This window comes from Glandiceps talaboti, chromosome 20, assembly GCF_964340395.1.
Source record: "Glandiceps talaboti chromosome 20, keGlaTala1.1, whole genome shotgun sequence".
Classification (NCBI taxonomy): Eukaryota; Metazoa; Hemichordata; class Enteropneusta; family Spengelidae; genus Glandiceps; species Glandiceps talaboti.
Window position 1 is genome coordinate 9,695,130 of NC_135568.1, and position 17,620 is coordinate 9,712,749.

The following is a 17,620-nucleotide window of genomic DNA, read 5'->3' on the forward strand; positions in this document are numbered from 1 at the left end:
CAATTCTAAAAAAAAAAAAAACGTTAATAATTTCGAAAAAAGAGTAATGGGAAATCAATAACTTACTCGTTTCCTTCCCGGCAAACTCTCCTATTCGTACTCTGTGTTTGCTGCCATGATGTGCAGTGGTGGTCGTTTGAAAATATCTGGTTTGGAAAATCCGTAGGTGCTATATCTTGATCACCGTCGCTTGAAGAAGTTTGAAGAATCTTTAACAAGACATCATATCCATCTAGTCTGAGAAATCTGTGTTGGCTGCACAGAATGTTACTTGGAAGTTGGAATTGGACCCTGCCAATAATATCACTCACTGTCGTTTCGTCTTCACTTGTTTTGCCCATTCGTTACATAGAGGTCTTACATGTAATACTTAGGGAAACTGTAGAAAGTGGCGTTGTTATCGTTTGTATTGTTGCAACCGGCGGCGATTCCTCGTTTCCCCATGTTGACGAGTTTAATCATAGCTACCTCAGGCCCCGGGCCTCTGGTGACTTCCCATTGTTTATAATTTCACTCTATGACGTCACGCAACTGCGTCGCCTCCGTTGGATCGGAAATACCCGATTACACTCGAAGTAAATCCGAAGGAGTGCGACTGAAAACAGTCATTTTTTTTAGGATTGCGGTCGGATTTTTGAATATTTCATATCAGAATATCTTACATGGGCTCATTATCTTTCAAAAAGTGAAATTTAACGTGAATATTTAAAACCAACTTCGCGCATATCCAATTTTACAACAAATACCTCATTTACTGTCCCTTGGACGAGGCTGCAAGGTTAGACAAAATGGCGACCTCCATGGTTTGGGACGCGCTGAAAGAAGAATGTACACAATACGAGAAAGCTATGAAATTAATAGAAGTAAGTCTTTGAATCAGAAAGTGTGTCATCAAAGTTTAATCGCAATGTCAACCAGCTAGCAAGATCACCTAAATTTCTTATGTAACACACAGTATATGATCGTTACGGTGTTGTTTTTGTCATGGAAACGTCAGCTAAAGTTTTACTCGACATGTACACTCGGGTCTTCGGACCAGGCAGTGGAGTCATACCGACCAAATGTAGTTGACTCCGTAGTCCGTACGAAACTCAAGTCCGAATTCCTTGGACTAGAGCGGTCTGTGACTTTCGGTGACTGAATACGGTACTTCAGAAACCATGATAGTATAATTGTATTGAAATTAGAATATGCAAGCTTGTGCGTACATGTAGTCATTTCCAAACGCGCCTGCTTGTTGCAGAATAGTTGCTGACAATGTATTCTTTCACCAATTACACGTAGCAGGAATAAATATACATGCCAGTGAGAATGAAAAGAGAACAGTTAGCTTTGAGTCTCGTCAAGTAACTCAACCATGCACATCGATACATTTGTCAGCATAGCAAGAGAACTTTGGCTCCTATAGGAATGTTGTGTTGCAACTTGCATACATAGATCTCCGCTCAATCATTCATGGTTTTGTTTTGACGATGGTGACAGCTTTTAACGTCCTTGGGTCTCGTGTATTACTGCTCTCTCTTTCACACACACACACACACACATTATATATATATGTATTTATTATTATTAATAATTATTTATTGTCCCATAAATACAAGCCAAAAAGTAATGACAAAAAAATCAATAGAGAATATCTCTCCAATGCCTGACTGGAGAGAATCAGGGTACAAACATACATACATACATACATACATACATACATACATACATACATACATACATACATACATACATACATGCATGCATGCATACATACATACATACATACATACATACATACATACATACATAAACGTCATAAACATATATATAGAAAAATTATTTGTAAGCACACATGACGTGATTATAATATAGAACAGATATATACAGTACTAAAGTATTTTTTAACACTGCATTATAGAGATGGAGTCACTGTATATGAAATCCTGTGAATTCATTTTCTTCATTTCATCTTTTATAGGAATCCAAAAATGATCCTGAAACAGAACCATATAAGTCTAAATATGCAGCCAGGGAGATTTTAGAGGAATTGAAAACAAAGATACAGTCATATGTGAATGACAATGAACAAAATGAAGGTAACACTACTAGTGTACATTATGCTTATCATGTACATGTACATGTACTACATGTAGAAGTGTGATTATTACAAATTTACATACTGTCATGTGACTTAAACCTGCTCTACCTGTAACTGGAGTATAATTCTGTCATACAAGTTACAACCAGCAGTATATTCACTGAAAAGTGTCTATCCTTTTCCTCCCAACTTGTACTTAGTTGTGTACAAACAGAATTGTCATACTTTCCCCATTTTTTTCTTGAATGATGCTCAGGCAGTTACAATTAATTATTCTCCAAATATTTATTCATTCAACCAGAAAATGCTCCTGCATGAAATAAGTGTTTTGTTAATTAATACATTGTACTCATCTCTGACTGATAGTGGCAGTGCCCCTTATGTCGTTTGTATATGTACATGTATGTTCTACACTGAATGAAAAAAGTATGGGGGACTTCTTCTACAGATTGGTGATGGTGGATGGGTTAAAATGACTCATTCCTGATGGATATCCAAACATATTGACTGCCACTCATAATTTGACAAGCCATGCATTTTACCATCCTCAGATTCCTGCACACAATTCATAGTGAATGCTCTGGAGTATCAACTTGGTGTTAATTACATGGAGACAGAAGAAACGTCATCAGGAGAAGAACATTTCAGTAAAGTGTTATCAGCCTTAGAGAATGACAAGTTAAATGAAATGGGTGTCAGTATTGTCCTCAGTACATACAATCAATTGGGTATATTATGGTCAGCAAGGAATGACTACCAAAAAGCACTTCATTATTTACAGGTTAGTGATCTATTCGGTTTTGCATTGTGGTGTAAATACCAATAGTACTAGTAGGCACTTGTACTGATGTGAATAATCATGCATACTTCTGTAGTAACTGATACAGTTTTTGTTTTTCTACAGGAATCTGAAAGACTTTACAAACAGTTTATGCATGAAGTAGGCAAGGCTCCTCACACTATTCATGAGTAAGTTCAAGTTTGTGTTTCTTTTGAAAGCAATGATTTTTTTAGTACAACCTGCAAGAAAATACCACTGGACCTTGTCTAATTCCTGTTTACCATGAGCAAGTGAACATTTATTTATGTTTAACTAAAACACTAAACTCCCATAGGTGGCATCACAAATGATGCTTATTTCATTATAGCTAAATTTCACACTTCTTGAACCTTTGCCAAAACAGTGCTGAGGCAGTTATATCAATTGATGTCAGCTTTTACAGGCATAAAATAATACTTTTAATAGACAAGGGGGGCAACACCACGAACATAGATGAGGGGACATGATCTTTGCGATTACATCATCGCCATTATGCCAACAGTGACCAAGCGGTAAAGCCAGCAAACAAACAGTTTGACAAAGCCTGTCGACCTGAACAGCTGAAACGTTACTCATAAGTAATAAGAACCCTTGGTCATGATACAAGATCTTTTCAGTATGTTTTACCAACCTGACAAATGTATTTAATGATAGAATAATATTGATTTTTCATTTTTTCAAGATCAGAAACCTTCATCTATTTTAGTAGATAGTTAATCATTGTATTTGTGTTTCCTTTATTGGTAGATTATTTCATCAAGAAGAAAATAGTCTTACAGAGCATGAAAGACAAACACAGTTTGAAGAGATACACACACTGACATTATATTATCTGGCACAGATCCATGGTAAACTGGACCACAAAGACTTGGTAAGAAACTTTCAGGGGAAAGGATACCTTACGAATTCACTATGTTGTAATAAAAATGTGGATGTTGAAAGAGATAAAATGTGTTGGTTTCATTCACTTTTACTATCAGTACAGAGCTGTCATCATTCAGAACTGCGGTGGAAGTGATGCACTGGCCTTGATAGGAAACTTTCGTTAAATGTGTTGTCAACTGCTTGTATTAGTATTCAATTACTATTATATGGAGGTGTGTGTGCCAAAATAACGTTCACTATTGTGTTCTAAACTTTACTCCCCCCCCCCCCCATGGCCATCTGATAATTGTTTTAGACAGCATGTCAATCAATTTCAAATCAGTATGTAGTACCATGAATATAAAGCGAATCTGTAGTGAAAAAAATGGTCTTTTATTGACACTTTAATTTATTGTAGTGTCATGCATTTACTATATATGTAGTGAAACATTTTCCATCAATTTGACAACTTATTTTAGAAATATTTTTATTCAGGGGTACAAAACAGATTACATTTAGCAAAATTCTTTTTGCGAGATGAGAACTAAAATAGTTCAACCCCCTCCCCCACCCCCATCCTCAAAATAAAAGAATTGTTTTTTTTATCCTACATTTAACTATTGATCTCGCCCCTTACTGAGTTTGTTTTCTGTTGTTTAGTCTGCCATCTACTGCTACACAACGTTAAAACGACAGTTAGAAACCAAACAGTATGATCCCGTTGACTGGGCAACAAATTGTGCAACATTGTCACAGTTTTATCTGACGGCAGATAATTACCGTCAATCAAGACATTGTCTAGGTAAGTTAAATGAAATTTAATAACTCTACTTGAGCAAGTGAAAAGTCATCAGGGATCTTTAGAATGTTCATTCTGGAATCTGGTAGGTTCTAGCCTTATCACTACCACTGTTTCTGATTGGCTGAAAATCAGTTGACTTTAATTAAACCACCATTGTGCCCCAATCAAACAAACTGTTATAAATGGAGTCTGCAAGGAGAAGATCAATTCCCAGCAGATAGTGCAAAGAAGCTTGACGTACATAAATGCCAAGATTTAGCATAGAAGATATGAAATGCAGTCATGGAACAAATCAAGTCTACTCCTCAAGACTGAACTATTTCAAAGCAAGGCTGTAAACCCATCTGTGTAGCAAAACATAAAGTGTGGTCTAACCTTTAAGTGTTGCAGAAATGAACAGTGTTGTGGAGTTTGATTCTGTATAAATTTGATTGATTGACTGATTGATTGATTGATTGATTGATTGATTATTACAAATGCAAGTTGGACATATCAAGATTAATTGATCAATCAAAACTGTCATCACCTCATTTCACATATAGTTTAACGTAAATGTATTCATACATTGCAGCAAGTTCAAGTCACATATTTCAGGAGGCGCTAGATAAACATCATGAGAGAGATGCAAGTGAAGAGGAGGAGGAAGACCCCATTCCATGGAGGAAAGCTGACATAGCAAGATGTTGGACAAAATATTGTATTGTCTTACTACAAGCATCAAAGTTCGTACTATTATATATTACTCTTAGTGAAATACTAAATTTTCACTTCGTTGTTTATATTTTGGTGTGGTTTTGTGTTAGGATAAAATTCCTTGAAAATACTTTTTATTCATAGATTCTATGCACACCTTCCTAAATAGGTGAAAATTAGGTCCAGGCATTGTCATAAACCACAGGCCTATTTATGGCACCATCCAAAAAGGCTTTATATTTTGTTGCATCAGGTGAAATGTGTGCTCTGGCTTGTGAGAATGGATCCAGGAAATACAGCTAATGTCGATTTTCAGTGATAATCAAATCCCTTGAAAATGTTGTATTTGACTATTGCAGGATATGTTGTAGTCTTGAGTCAATACTGTTCTGTTCTACACTATAGCATGGCTATTTGTAGCTTTGAATCCATGCTGTCCTGTTCTACAGTATAGCATGGAATCCATACTGTCCTGTTCTACAGTATAGCATGGCTATTTGTAGCCTGGAATCCATACTGTCCTGTTCTACAGTATAGCATTGCTATTTGTAGCCTGGAATCCATACTGTCCTGTTCTACAGTATAGCATGGTTATTGTAGCTTGGAATCCATACTGTCCTGTTTTACAGTATAGCATGGCTATTTGTAGCCTGGAATCCATACTGTCCTGTTCTACATTATAGCATGGCTATATGTAGCCCGGAATCCATACTGTCCTGTTCTACAGTATAGCATGGCTATTTGTAGCCTGGAATCCATACTGTCCTGTTCTACAGTATAGCATGGCTATTTGTAGCCTGGAATCCGCACTGTTCCATGTGCTGTATACTATAGATGTCCAAATTAAACTATCCACTAAGTTCCTGGAAAGAGTACTTTTGTCCCAGTAGTAATAAAAAACAGAGATGCGACTTGCAGACATGCACTTTAACTTGCAACCTTAGAAAAGTTAGATTCAAACATTTGAGTTTAAATTTAATCATTTTATTGTTTTCATCCGTGCAGAGAGTACATGCTGAGAGATGATGATGAGGAAGACATTCAAAGACGAGAAGAACTCCTTCAAGAATGTGAAGATGAACGCCAAGGAGCATGTAGTCATAGTGATAATAGTAAGCCAGATGATGACCTAAATAAAGAGGAGAAAGTGGAGGAGAAGGAGGAGGAAAAATCATCTCAAAATGTTGAGACAGCGTCAGATCCTGCAAATGTAGAGACAGTGACCGATCTTAATAAATGTGAGCTGAGGTTTGAATCTTTAGAATTAACTGCTGTAGAAAACCAAGTCACTGACAAATTAGTCAAGAATTTCCAAGAGGTGAGTTTAAGGTGATATAAATTATGTCATGTATACTAGAAATGATGGAAATAGTGATTTTTTTTTCAAGGGAATTCAGAGTACTAGACTATCACTTCTGGTCCAAAAGCTTCTTCTGAAGACTAATAAGTTAGTGTCTATTAGGGGCAGTTACATAATGTCCAAATATGGAACATTTGTCAAATCAGGATGCTACTTATACATTGTTTACATCATTCTAACAGTTGGGGGTTTACTCAATTGCATGAACAACGTTTGGTTCATGATTTCTTATAGAGCTAGAGAGTGTGAAGAGAAATTTTGAGATTCGGAGCCACGGATACTGTACAGAGTACATGATCTTTTGTCTTTCTGATTACTAGAATATGGTGTTTATTAAAATCTAAATTGGACAGTTTCAGCACTTTTAGCAAACAATATATCTTAATGATACCCTCACTAGCATGTGTTATCAGATGTTTTTGTTGTTTTCTAGGCAAGACAGGTTTTCCTGGCTGGTCAGAAGTGGATCTTGGAATCCAAAGAATATTATGTCATTGATGGCTTTGTTACTGATCAAATCAGTATTATACAGGTTAGTTAACTCAGATATTGTGTATCTGAAGTATTTCCCTTTCTTCTAAGTGTATTACTCCTAGGTGAGAGGTACTCGTAAGATAAATTGTAGACAATGGCAAAACCCAGGTTCTAAAACACCAACCCTCTTCTGGGATATTTTTAATGCAAATGGGACCTATAAGTATGCTAAACATAAACAAATAGTATTATTTGGCTGTTGGTGTGCTATGCATAGTACCTGGGAATACAACGATCTATATATTTACAAAAGCCATATTAGACACTCGACAGGTACAGTTTGTTTGATTCTTTGAAGGCAATGTTATATTTTACTCATGAATTGCAGACATTTCATAAATGCAGGAAGGGTAACCACTTCATTGGCCCCATGTTTAAGAATTTTTCAGATTGAACAGTGAATCCATTTTACAGAATTTTTCATTAAAAAAGTAACCCTTTTAGGCAGGATATCCCTATACAACTCCCATCCCCCACAATCACTCCGACCCTCCCCACACTCCCACCCTTGTTTATAATCTGTCCAAAGGTACATGTTATATGAATGTATCTGTTCTGGAGTGTCTTATCTTCATTGATGATGCTTAGTTTAATGCTACCAAACAACACACGTTTTCCCCGGGTACTTCGGTTTCCTCCTGCTTTAAACACTAGGGCACTTGAGCACTGCACAAGTGGCGACCATATTTGAATTTCCGAATTTAATTTGGGATTGATAAAGGTTCCATTAAGTATACATTATTATAATAATTATAATATATGTCTTCTTCGTACAGGATCACAGCCAACTTTTCAAGCTTTTAGCATTTTTTGAAAGTGACACAGACAGACGATGTAAAATGCATAAAAGACGAGTTGATATACTTCAAAATATCCTAGAAGACTTGAATCCACAACACTTCTTGCAGTATTGTCGACAATTACAATTTGAGATCGCTGAAGCCTACAGGTGAGGTATTACTTTTAATATTTGCAATCTTCTCAAGCCATACACACCGAGTCACACTCTACGTTCTTACAAACAAGAATCTGCTTGAATAGCGTTGACTTTGCTTGTATGAAGAGAGCTAAGGAAAGAATTCAATGCTCAGCTAAAATTAGATAAACAAAATTTGTATTCACTGTGTTACTATACAGTGATTTTGAAATTTATTTTGACAACTATGATATAGGAAACCAACAAAGGTGTATAATAGAGTGGTAATGTCTGATGTATAGTTCCCACTGTATGCAAATTGAGGTCACTATGGGGAAACTAGAAAATACCATGTGACATGATCTTAGCCAATCACAACTGATTGTAAGAAAGCAACATGGTAAAAATATTGTGAATCGTATAAGTCCCTGTATAGCTAATTTGTTGTGACATTTTCTTCTCACTATCAGTGAAATGGTGGATTTGAAGATTATATTAACAGAAGAACAAGACAGAATCACACCACATGCTATCAGTAAAATTAATAGCTTGTAAGTACATATACGTGTATTTGTATATTACAGACAGATGTAACTTAGTGTTCATTGTGAGGAGAGTAAAGAATGTATCACAGTGACAATGTGTTTTTGTAGAAATGGATAAGTATAAACTAACAGCTACTGTGTACCACATGTTGATCACAAAAGCTTTGTTTCACTTCCAAATGTGTACTGTCTTGTTGCTTTAATTTAGTTGATTATTCTAGTACACTCTTATGTTTTTCTCTTCTTTAGTTATACACACATGCACACACACATGCATGCATACATACATACATACATACATACATACATACATACATACATACATACATACATACACACATACATACACACATACATACACACATACATACATACATACATACATACACACATGCATGCATACATACATACATACATACATACATACATACATACATACATACATACACACATACATACACACATACATACACACATACATACATACATACATGCATACATGCATGCATACATACATACATACATACATACATACATACATACATACATACACTGTACATTCAAACATGCTCATATTGCACACAAAATTACAGGAAGTACATGTAATGATTTTATTTCATTTCAGGATTGGTCAGAGTATAAAGACATATCAAATGTTTATTGGTAAGTGAATAATAGTATGATATAATCATCTCTGTGCTCTAGCCAAATTATTATTTCCTGTGGAAACTTTGTGATTAGCAAATGGTTCAAGTTCCCAGCTTGAAATCTGCAAATTGTGAGTTTGAGCGTTGCTGCTGTACAATTTGGTTCTGACTGGCTAAAGTCTTTGAAAAAGAGTTGATCTTCGAGTATGCCTTAGTTAACCCAGCTGTATAATTGGGGACCTGGTAGGATAGAGGTTACTATATGAATGCTTTAATCCTATGTGATTACCGAGGCTGCAATGGATTGTATGTTCCCCAGGGAGTTGAGGAAGTGTAAAGGGCCGTTGTGCTGGTATAGATCCGAGCCAGGAGTAATAATTGTAAAGTGTTTTGAGCACAGTGTGAGAAAGCACAATATAATAATACTAAATTGAACAATTATTAACATTATTTTATAAACTTAAAACATGGCTTACTCCAAAATGAAGAGATGAGAGGTGTTGTTGATTCAAGAGGTGATTTATATTAGATGGTTTGGAGTTAATCAAAATTGGTTTGAATTCCCGGTACCTGAAATAAAATATTACTGTCTATGCACACTATAAAAATACGAACATTTGATTTCTTGGTCGACACCATAACTTCTGCTTCATGCACTTCACATGCATTACATGTAGGTGCGCATGAAAATAAGTCAACCTTCTTGTTCTATTTTGACCCTCTAGCATGAGGTGAATAACTCTCTCAGGTACCAAAAATTATGGGTATTGGGTAAACTTTGCAGTAACAGCTTCTTTTGGTGTGAATAAAATGCAAAATCTTTGTTTTCAGATTCTTTAAGAAGTCCAGATGGTCAAATGCCAGAGAAGATGGAGGAAGACTTGGTTAGACCAGTATTGGTTGCCCACTTCTGTATGGGAAGACTGTGAGTTTATTTACAATTTATTTGTTCATTTGATTGATTAAAATGAGTCTTAAGGGTGGCTGTTGTTATTCCTGTGTTTCTCATCAACACACCTACCTGAATAGTCAGTTAACGAAACAAGAAATTAAAAAAAAAAGAGTAAAATGTTTACATGTTGGTTGACACCATCACTTCAACTACATGTGCTACACATACATTACTATACAAATCTAGGTGTGCATGAGACCTGCTGGTTATATTTGATCTGCTAGCTGGGTAAAATGCCATTACATGTACCAAGAATTTCTTGGTTGAAACCATAACTTCAACTCTGTATTCTTCACATGCATTACTATAGGCATGAGAATAAGCCAACCTTCACGTTATATTTTGACCCTCTAGCATGAGGAAAAGTGTTATTACAGGTACTATAAAAGAGTTGTGAACCCCAGTAACAGAGGAAAGAAATCCTGTAAAACTTGCACAGACCATAACTCCAGTGAAATAGCCGGAGCATTCACACAGATTATTACCCTCCATAAGGGAAGGTTATGCAATGCTTTTGTCTGTTAGTCTGTCTGTGTGTCTGTGTATATATATGTCTGTGGACACAATTTCTCAAAAACGCCTATCAGTTCTAACTAAACTTGCTACACATCTAACAAAACAATAGAATGGCATGGGTTTGTCTTTATGGAAGGCATTCATCAGTTTGTCCTTACAGAAGGCATTCATCAGTTTGTCCTTATGGAAGGCATTCATCAGTTTATCCTTACAGAAGGCATTCATCAGTTTGTCCTTATGGAAGGCATTCAGTTTACATTGGTAAATACTTACATGTGCTGCCCTTACCAAGAATCTTACCTTTTTTTCGCATAGACATTCTAAATATATCGTGGCTGATGTCAGGAAGAAATTAGAAAACATCCAAGACAGGTAAGATACATGCATGCCAATATTGCTGATGCTGTATTTTCTATGACTGACACTAATTCTATTGAAACTATGGAGTCTGAAGTAAAGTGTTGTCCATGACGAATTCTTTACATTAGCAGTTCAAGTGCAACTTTCCCGACTTGGTGAGCCAGTAAGTCGGGTGTCATAAAAATTGTTTGCATCTCTAAAGCTATTTGCAATGTCACTGATAATGGGTCAGTAAAACTGATAACAACTGATATGACATTAGGGGCTTCACACTTAGATATTGAGCTTAGCTTTGCCTGATATGTTATGTAATAGTGCTTTATCACATTTGTAAATATTGCCAACAAACATTATTCTGTGATAAGAAAGATAAGAAACCCCACTTCCGTAGCTAATGGCTTGATTCTGTAATGCTTACTCATAGTATTGCTACATTTTATAGTCTGGCTCAACAGAAATCGTACCTAACATTGCTTTCATTTTCATAAAACGGCTTCAAAATGGAAAACATGTTGTTTATTTTTTATGCAACTTCTACAACTAGGGTAGGGTCAAATGATTTGCATTCACACTTTCTTTTGTATGTTTTACAGCTTGGAAAGATATCAGTTTCTCGTAGAGTATTGTGATAAGTATCCAGAAAGTCTTGCTGAAGTCAAGGTTAGTATTTGTCCTCTGAGTAGTCTGTTTATCCAATACCTTTGTAATCCAAAGTTTTCTACACCAGATCTGTGTCTCAGTCAGAGCAATGCATTCTGGGAAATATTTCACATCCGATATGACATGCTCAACAATCAACTATCTGGCCTTCATTTCTGGTACCTTTTTCCTTTACCCCCCAGGGACTGTCAAAACGTCTATTCAAACTTGAAGGGAAAAGGTGGATTTTTAAATCCAATACTATTTGGCTGATTCACATACTTTATATTTCATGTGTGATTCAGTTACTGTACAAAATGTAGTGTTAGTGTAGGTGCCTAGGTATTAAAATATGTCTTCTGTATTTCCCTGAGGAGAACGAAACTGTGGTAGGAATACTAGGACATGTAAGAAACGGACTTTCAAAATTGATTGTTGCAATGTGTTGTGATAGATGAAAGACTTTCATGGTCCTATAACCCTTACCACCATAATAAGCATATACACTTAGTAGTGGTGAGAGCAGGTGGTTGGACTTTGAAATATGTTTTGTATTCTCCTCAAGAGAGTGAGCAGTGGATATTTTAATGAAATATCATTAGTTAAAGCACAGCATTTGTCTATGTGCACCTTGGGTCTCATGCTACAGAAACCTACCCAGTATACATTGTATAGGGATGCTCAAACAAAATTTAGTTTCAGAGCAGAAGTTTGATGATTTACTAAAAAAAGACTTTTTTCCCAGGTGAACCTTCTTCATGTCTTTTTTAAAAGTTTTTATCCAAAGTGAATTCGAAATTCAAATATGGTCACCACTTGTGTAGAGCCCAGGTGTCCTTGTGTTAAAGCAAACTGTAAGTTTTCTAACTGGAGAATGGTTTTCTCTTTTCATTTCAGGCTGAGTATGAGATTTGTAAAGAAATGGTTACATTACTGCCTCTCAAGATGGAACAGATCAAAGCAACATCATGATAACAGATGATAACCAATAATATCCAATGATAATGGATGATAACCAGTGATAACTGCTGATAACCAATGATAACAGATGATAACAGATGATAGCCAGTGATAACAAATGATAGTGATAACCAATGATAATAGATGATGACCAGTGATAACTGCTGATAACCAATGATAACAGATGATAACCAATGATAGCCAGTGATAACAAATGATAACCAGTGATAACCAATGATAATAGATGATGACAGTAATAATAGATGGTAACCAGTGATAACAGTGATATCAGATGATAACCAATGATAACCAGTGATAACAAATAATAACTAGTGATAAGGCCTAATAATAAACAATGGTTGGGTTTCATTAACCTACCTTATATTTTCTTTGCCAAAGCTCACCTTTTTTTGAAAAAATATTAATCAGAGAAAGATATTTTCAAACACTAACACAAAAGCTGAAATAAAGGTTGGATGATTTCTAAAAGAAGATTTTTTAAACTCCAGTTAAGTATGAAACTTATGTGAATTTTTTAAACTCCAGTTAAGTATGAAACTTATGTGAAAAATTATGTGAAATAGAGTATTTTATCATTTTTTGAAATGTATTTAATTGGAACTACCGCATTTTTTTATTTGGCCAAAAGGAATGAGATGACTGTGCTATTTAGTATTTGGCCTGGCAATTTAACGTGATGAAAATATTTGACTTTGTTTCAACCATTTATGAGAACATTCAGTGAGACATAACCCACTTGTCTCGTTAATAAGTACGTTGACTAACTGCTTTTATCTTCAAATATTACTATGGAAAACTAAGATCAATATAAACTAAAACTGTCATTATTGCGTGTGATAGATTACAGTGTGTGATAGTGGTGCCTTGGTTATGTGGATATAATCACCATGTAATAAAGATAGTGTAAACAATGAATGGGATTGAATGTGCCATCACATGAGAAAACTTGCTATCAGAGACACCACCCTACTGTGAGTGTAATTACATCTGTTTCAATGTCCATTGATAGCTTATGTCAGCATGTTACAAAAATAATTTAGTTTGTATCACTTAGTGTTGGCTTGTCAATATGTGAGTTGCCATAGTTGTATGTCAGTGTTGACTTGTTTCCAGTGAAGTGTTACTCACAAGAGAAATGTTGTGATTATGCTGTCAGTTGCATATCCATGATATATCTGCATGTTTATTATAGAATATGCATATTCAGGATATGTTGCCATAGTTATGTAATGTGCATGCAATTGCATGGTTATGTCATTTGCATATTGATGATACTTTGTATGTCATGCAATTTGCATATTGATACTTTGTATAATTATATCATTTGCATATTCATGGTATATTTAAAAATGATCGTGTCATTTGCATACTGATGATACTTTGTATCATTAAGTCATCTGCATACAGATGATACATTTCAGTGGTCATATCATTTGCATATTGATGATACTTTGTATAGTTATGACATTTGCATATGAATGATACATTGTATGGTTGCTATTTGCATATGGACGATACTCTGTATGGAAAGTTATCAGTATTTCAGTGACACATTGTAGAACTCCTTGTGATAATTATGACAGAAATGACGAACCGAGCCTTTACAGTCTTCCAAAGTATTGTAGATTTCATTGAATATTACAGTGCCAGCAATCTAAGCATGGCATTTGCTCTGTAGGCAGACAAATTTTAAGTCTACATAATTGAATAAAGAAACTACAGTTTCTTCAATGATAATTGTGAATTATAGGGAAAAAAAACACTTTGATTTTTTTGTCTTTGATGTTTAACACACAGAATTACATCTGGCAGTAATGTCCAGCCTTTCATTACTTATTGTACTCCTTTGGGTTAAGGCTGTACTAGCAGCAACTGGGACATTTTTTGAAATTGTGTTTTTAGCTCCAAAGGGACAGTTTTAGAGATACCAGAATGTACATACAACCTGTTCCATGTTAAGTGTTCACTGGATACATCCACACAGAAACCAATAACACTTTAAGATAGCAAGATTTAATGATACAGTGTCTTGCAACATTTCGTGTATATGAAATGAACTTGCCACTCTGCAGACTCAAATACAGACATCAAAGCATTGGTGCTTGCATGTTTGCTTCTAGTTGCAGGATGTTTAAATGATCTTTTTTCATTTAGACAAAATGTAGCAAGGAATGGAAATCTTGCTATCTGAAAGTGTAGAATGAGTCTGCAGATTCTTATCGGTTTCTGTGTGATTGTATCAAAGTCAGTGAACACTGAATGGGCTCTATGAAAGGGGCGAATGTTATCACCTTTTACTGTTATGTGGTTAACGTCAAAGACGAACTTAATAGGGTGTAAGTATTCTATCATTTTTAGTCTGCATGCGAACTTGTAATTTTACATTTTATTTATTTTTTCTTATTTTATTTCTTTATAGCTGATGAATAGCTAGCTGTTGTAAATGTTAACGTAAAAATGTACAGAAAGTTAATAAAATTTAAGCAAGCAAACTGATTTTTTAAGTATTGTGTGTTCTTTACGGCTGTGATTAGAATTTACAGGGGGGAGGGGAATGGGGGGAAAGGTATGAAGAAATTTGGTTGGGCCTCAAAAACTTTAACCTCAAAAGGGGCGGCTGTGAAATTTTTTTTTTGTAAATGTACTGACGGAGACACTAGTTAAAATGAGATCCTTTTGGTAGACCAATTGAGGTAATAGCTATACTACTTGGTATTATTAGATGCACACAATATTTAATGAGTATTTACCTGAAGGAAATAACCTCTTGAGAGTCATGAACAGGTAACATACAACGACCAGGGTATAAAATCCATATTTTCTGTTCAAAGACAATAACTTGGCTTGTGCATGATATCCTGCATAGGAATCCATTGAAATACCTTCAAGTCCCTATCATATTTACAGAACACAATACAAAGGCTTTGTAATCAATATTAAAATGTTTTACAATTTATTGACAAAATAATTATTTAAATTTACATAATACATAAATTTTACAAAAATGCCACCACAAAATCAATTCCTCAAAGTGTATGCTTTGAAATTCACATTTCTTTTTTTCTTTGAAGTATTAAATGGCATATTAATTAACATCTTTGGCAGTATAGTTAAATATTCAATTTATACAGTTATGTATAATTAATACAGAAATAATCATTTCCATTTTCTGTCATTTAATTCAAATATTTAGAACTGAATCAGAGCACTATGAATGCAACACTACTGATAACTTGGATGTTCTTCTATTGCAACAGTTGTTGTCATGGTTATTTATTTGTTATCTTCACAATTGAAAAGTTTTATATAATACTGTACACATAGATATTTTGAGGAGAATTTATCTGTTCATCTCGTTCTCGAAGACTAATATTTGCACACAATGGAGCCCTGATGATCGCACTATTACACGACAGTTCACGTAAGGTCAGGTTGTGGTTGTTAGTTTGCTATTCCTTTCCTCATTGTTATGTACTTCTGTTCAGGTCATCTTCATTAAAGTTCATTTGTATTGACATTGGTTTTCTCTACTGCCGATAGTCTTCTGACGAACATTGCCCTTTTTAGCTGTAAATCAGAACAGTAGCATTCCAGTACAGACTACAGTATTAGAAAATAGAAGGATCAGAATTGAATGTTTAGCCTGCTTGTTGGTCTTTGGTTTTCTCTACTACTTCCCATTAGGTTATGTTCTTCCCTAAGAATATTTTTTTCTAATTTTTTTCACCAATGCTTGCAATGTTTTCTGCTGCACTTTCACTCATTTTGTTCATGAAAGTATTGCTGCAGAGAGCAACCACTTGTGAAAATGCCCCGAGTATCCATGCTGGCATTTCCACATGACTCCAGGGTTAATTCATATTACTCCCCACATTTGACCTGATTAGGTTTTCAATAGTCAAGACTCCTTTAATCACTGGTGTGTTGATATATCTAATGACACTGAGGAACATCCAAATATTTCCTTTTTTAAATTTCCACTGTATTTTCAAATCCATCTTTGAGATGTCATGATGTCAGATGATCAAAATAATTTCTTCTAATGCACTCAAAAGTCTGTAAATATACTTCAGAAAGAGTACTACTATATGAATTTCTAATATCATATCAAACTATACGGATCTGATGTGGACTTCTGGTCGCCACATCACAGAATCTAAACAGTCAATTTTCCGGTTCCTAGATTCATTGCGTGAGATGGCATTGCTTCTGTACCCAGGGTACACTCAGGTGACAACCATCGCCCTTTGCAGAATGTAGAAACCCCCATGCACATATAGAATACGTGGTGATGTATAGGGACGCACTTGATACATCTCGGAACCAGCAACAATCAATACCAAACTCAATTCATTGTAACGATAGAAAATACATGGTATGTGGTTTAACTAAAACATATAATTCCTATATATATTATAATTGATTTTGTTTTTTCCATGGCGGATTATCAAAAGTGATTGATCTCATCTAGGTTTGTAGCCATTGCAACTAAGACCAATTTTACCTAATCTGAATTTGTAGCCACAGAAACAAATGATGGTGTCTTTAACAAACTTCTAGCCATAGCAACTGAAAACACTTTTACCTACCCAAAATGTGTAGCCATGGAAATAAATTATGGTTGTCTAACAAATGTGTAGCCATGGCAACTGCAAAGTGTTACCTAATCCAAATTTTAGACATAGAAACTGCTGATGGTTGTTTAATATAAACAACAATGTGTAGCCATGGAAACTGGTGATAGTTCAACCTAATCCACATTATGTAGTCATGGAACTACTGATGGCTGTCAACACCAAATTTTCCTCATGAAACGAGTGATAATTTAACATTATCCAATATTGTTGCCATGGAAACTACTGATAGTTGGCTACAACAGCATGAAAACTAAATTTGTAGTCATGGAAA

General features: G+C 35.1%; 1 protein-coding gene across 1 annotated transcript; it reads left to right on the top strand.

Moving 5' to 3' along the window:
• Positions 1-788: 788 nt before the first annotated feature.
• Positions 789-12,703, top strand: LOC144450534 (KIF-binding protein-like). The gene is made up of 16 exons (XM_078141179.1): positions 789-863; positions 1,964-2,081; positions 2,635-2,864; positions 2,988-3,052; positions 3,651-3,774; positions 4,428-4,569; positions 5,141-5,291; positions 6,268-6,580; positions 7,056-7,154; positions 7,933-8,105; positions 8,543-8,623; positions 9,243-9,280; positions 10,096-10,189; positions 11,048-11,104; positions 11,686-11,752; positions 12,629-12,703. Exons 1-16 carry the CDS (start codon positions 789-791, stop codon positions 12,701-12,703), a joined length of 1,902 nt encoding a protein of 633 aa, XP_077997305.1.
• Positions 12,704-17,620: the final 4,917 nt, after the last annotated feature.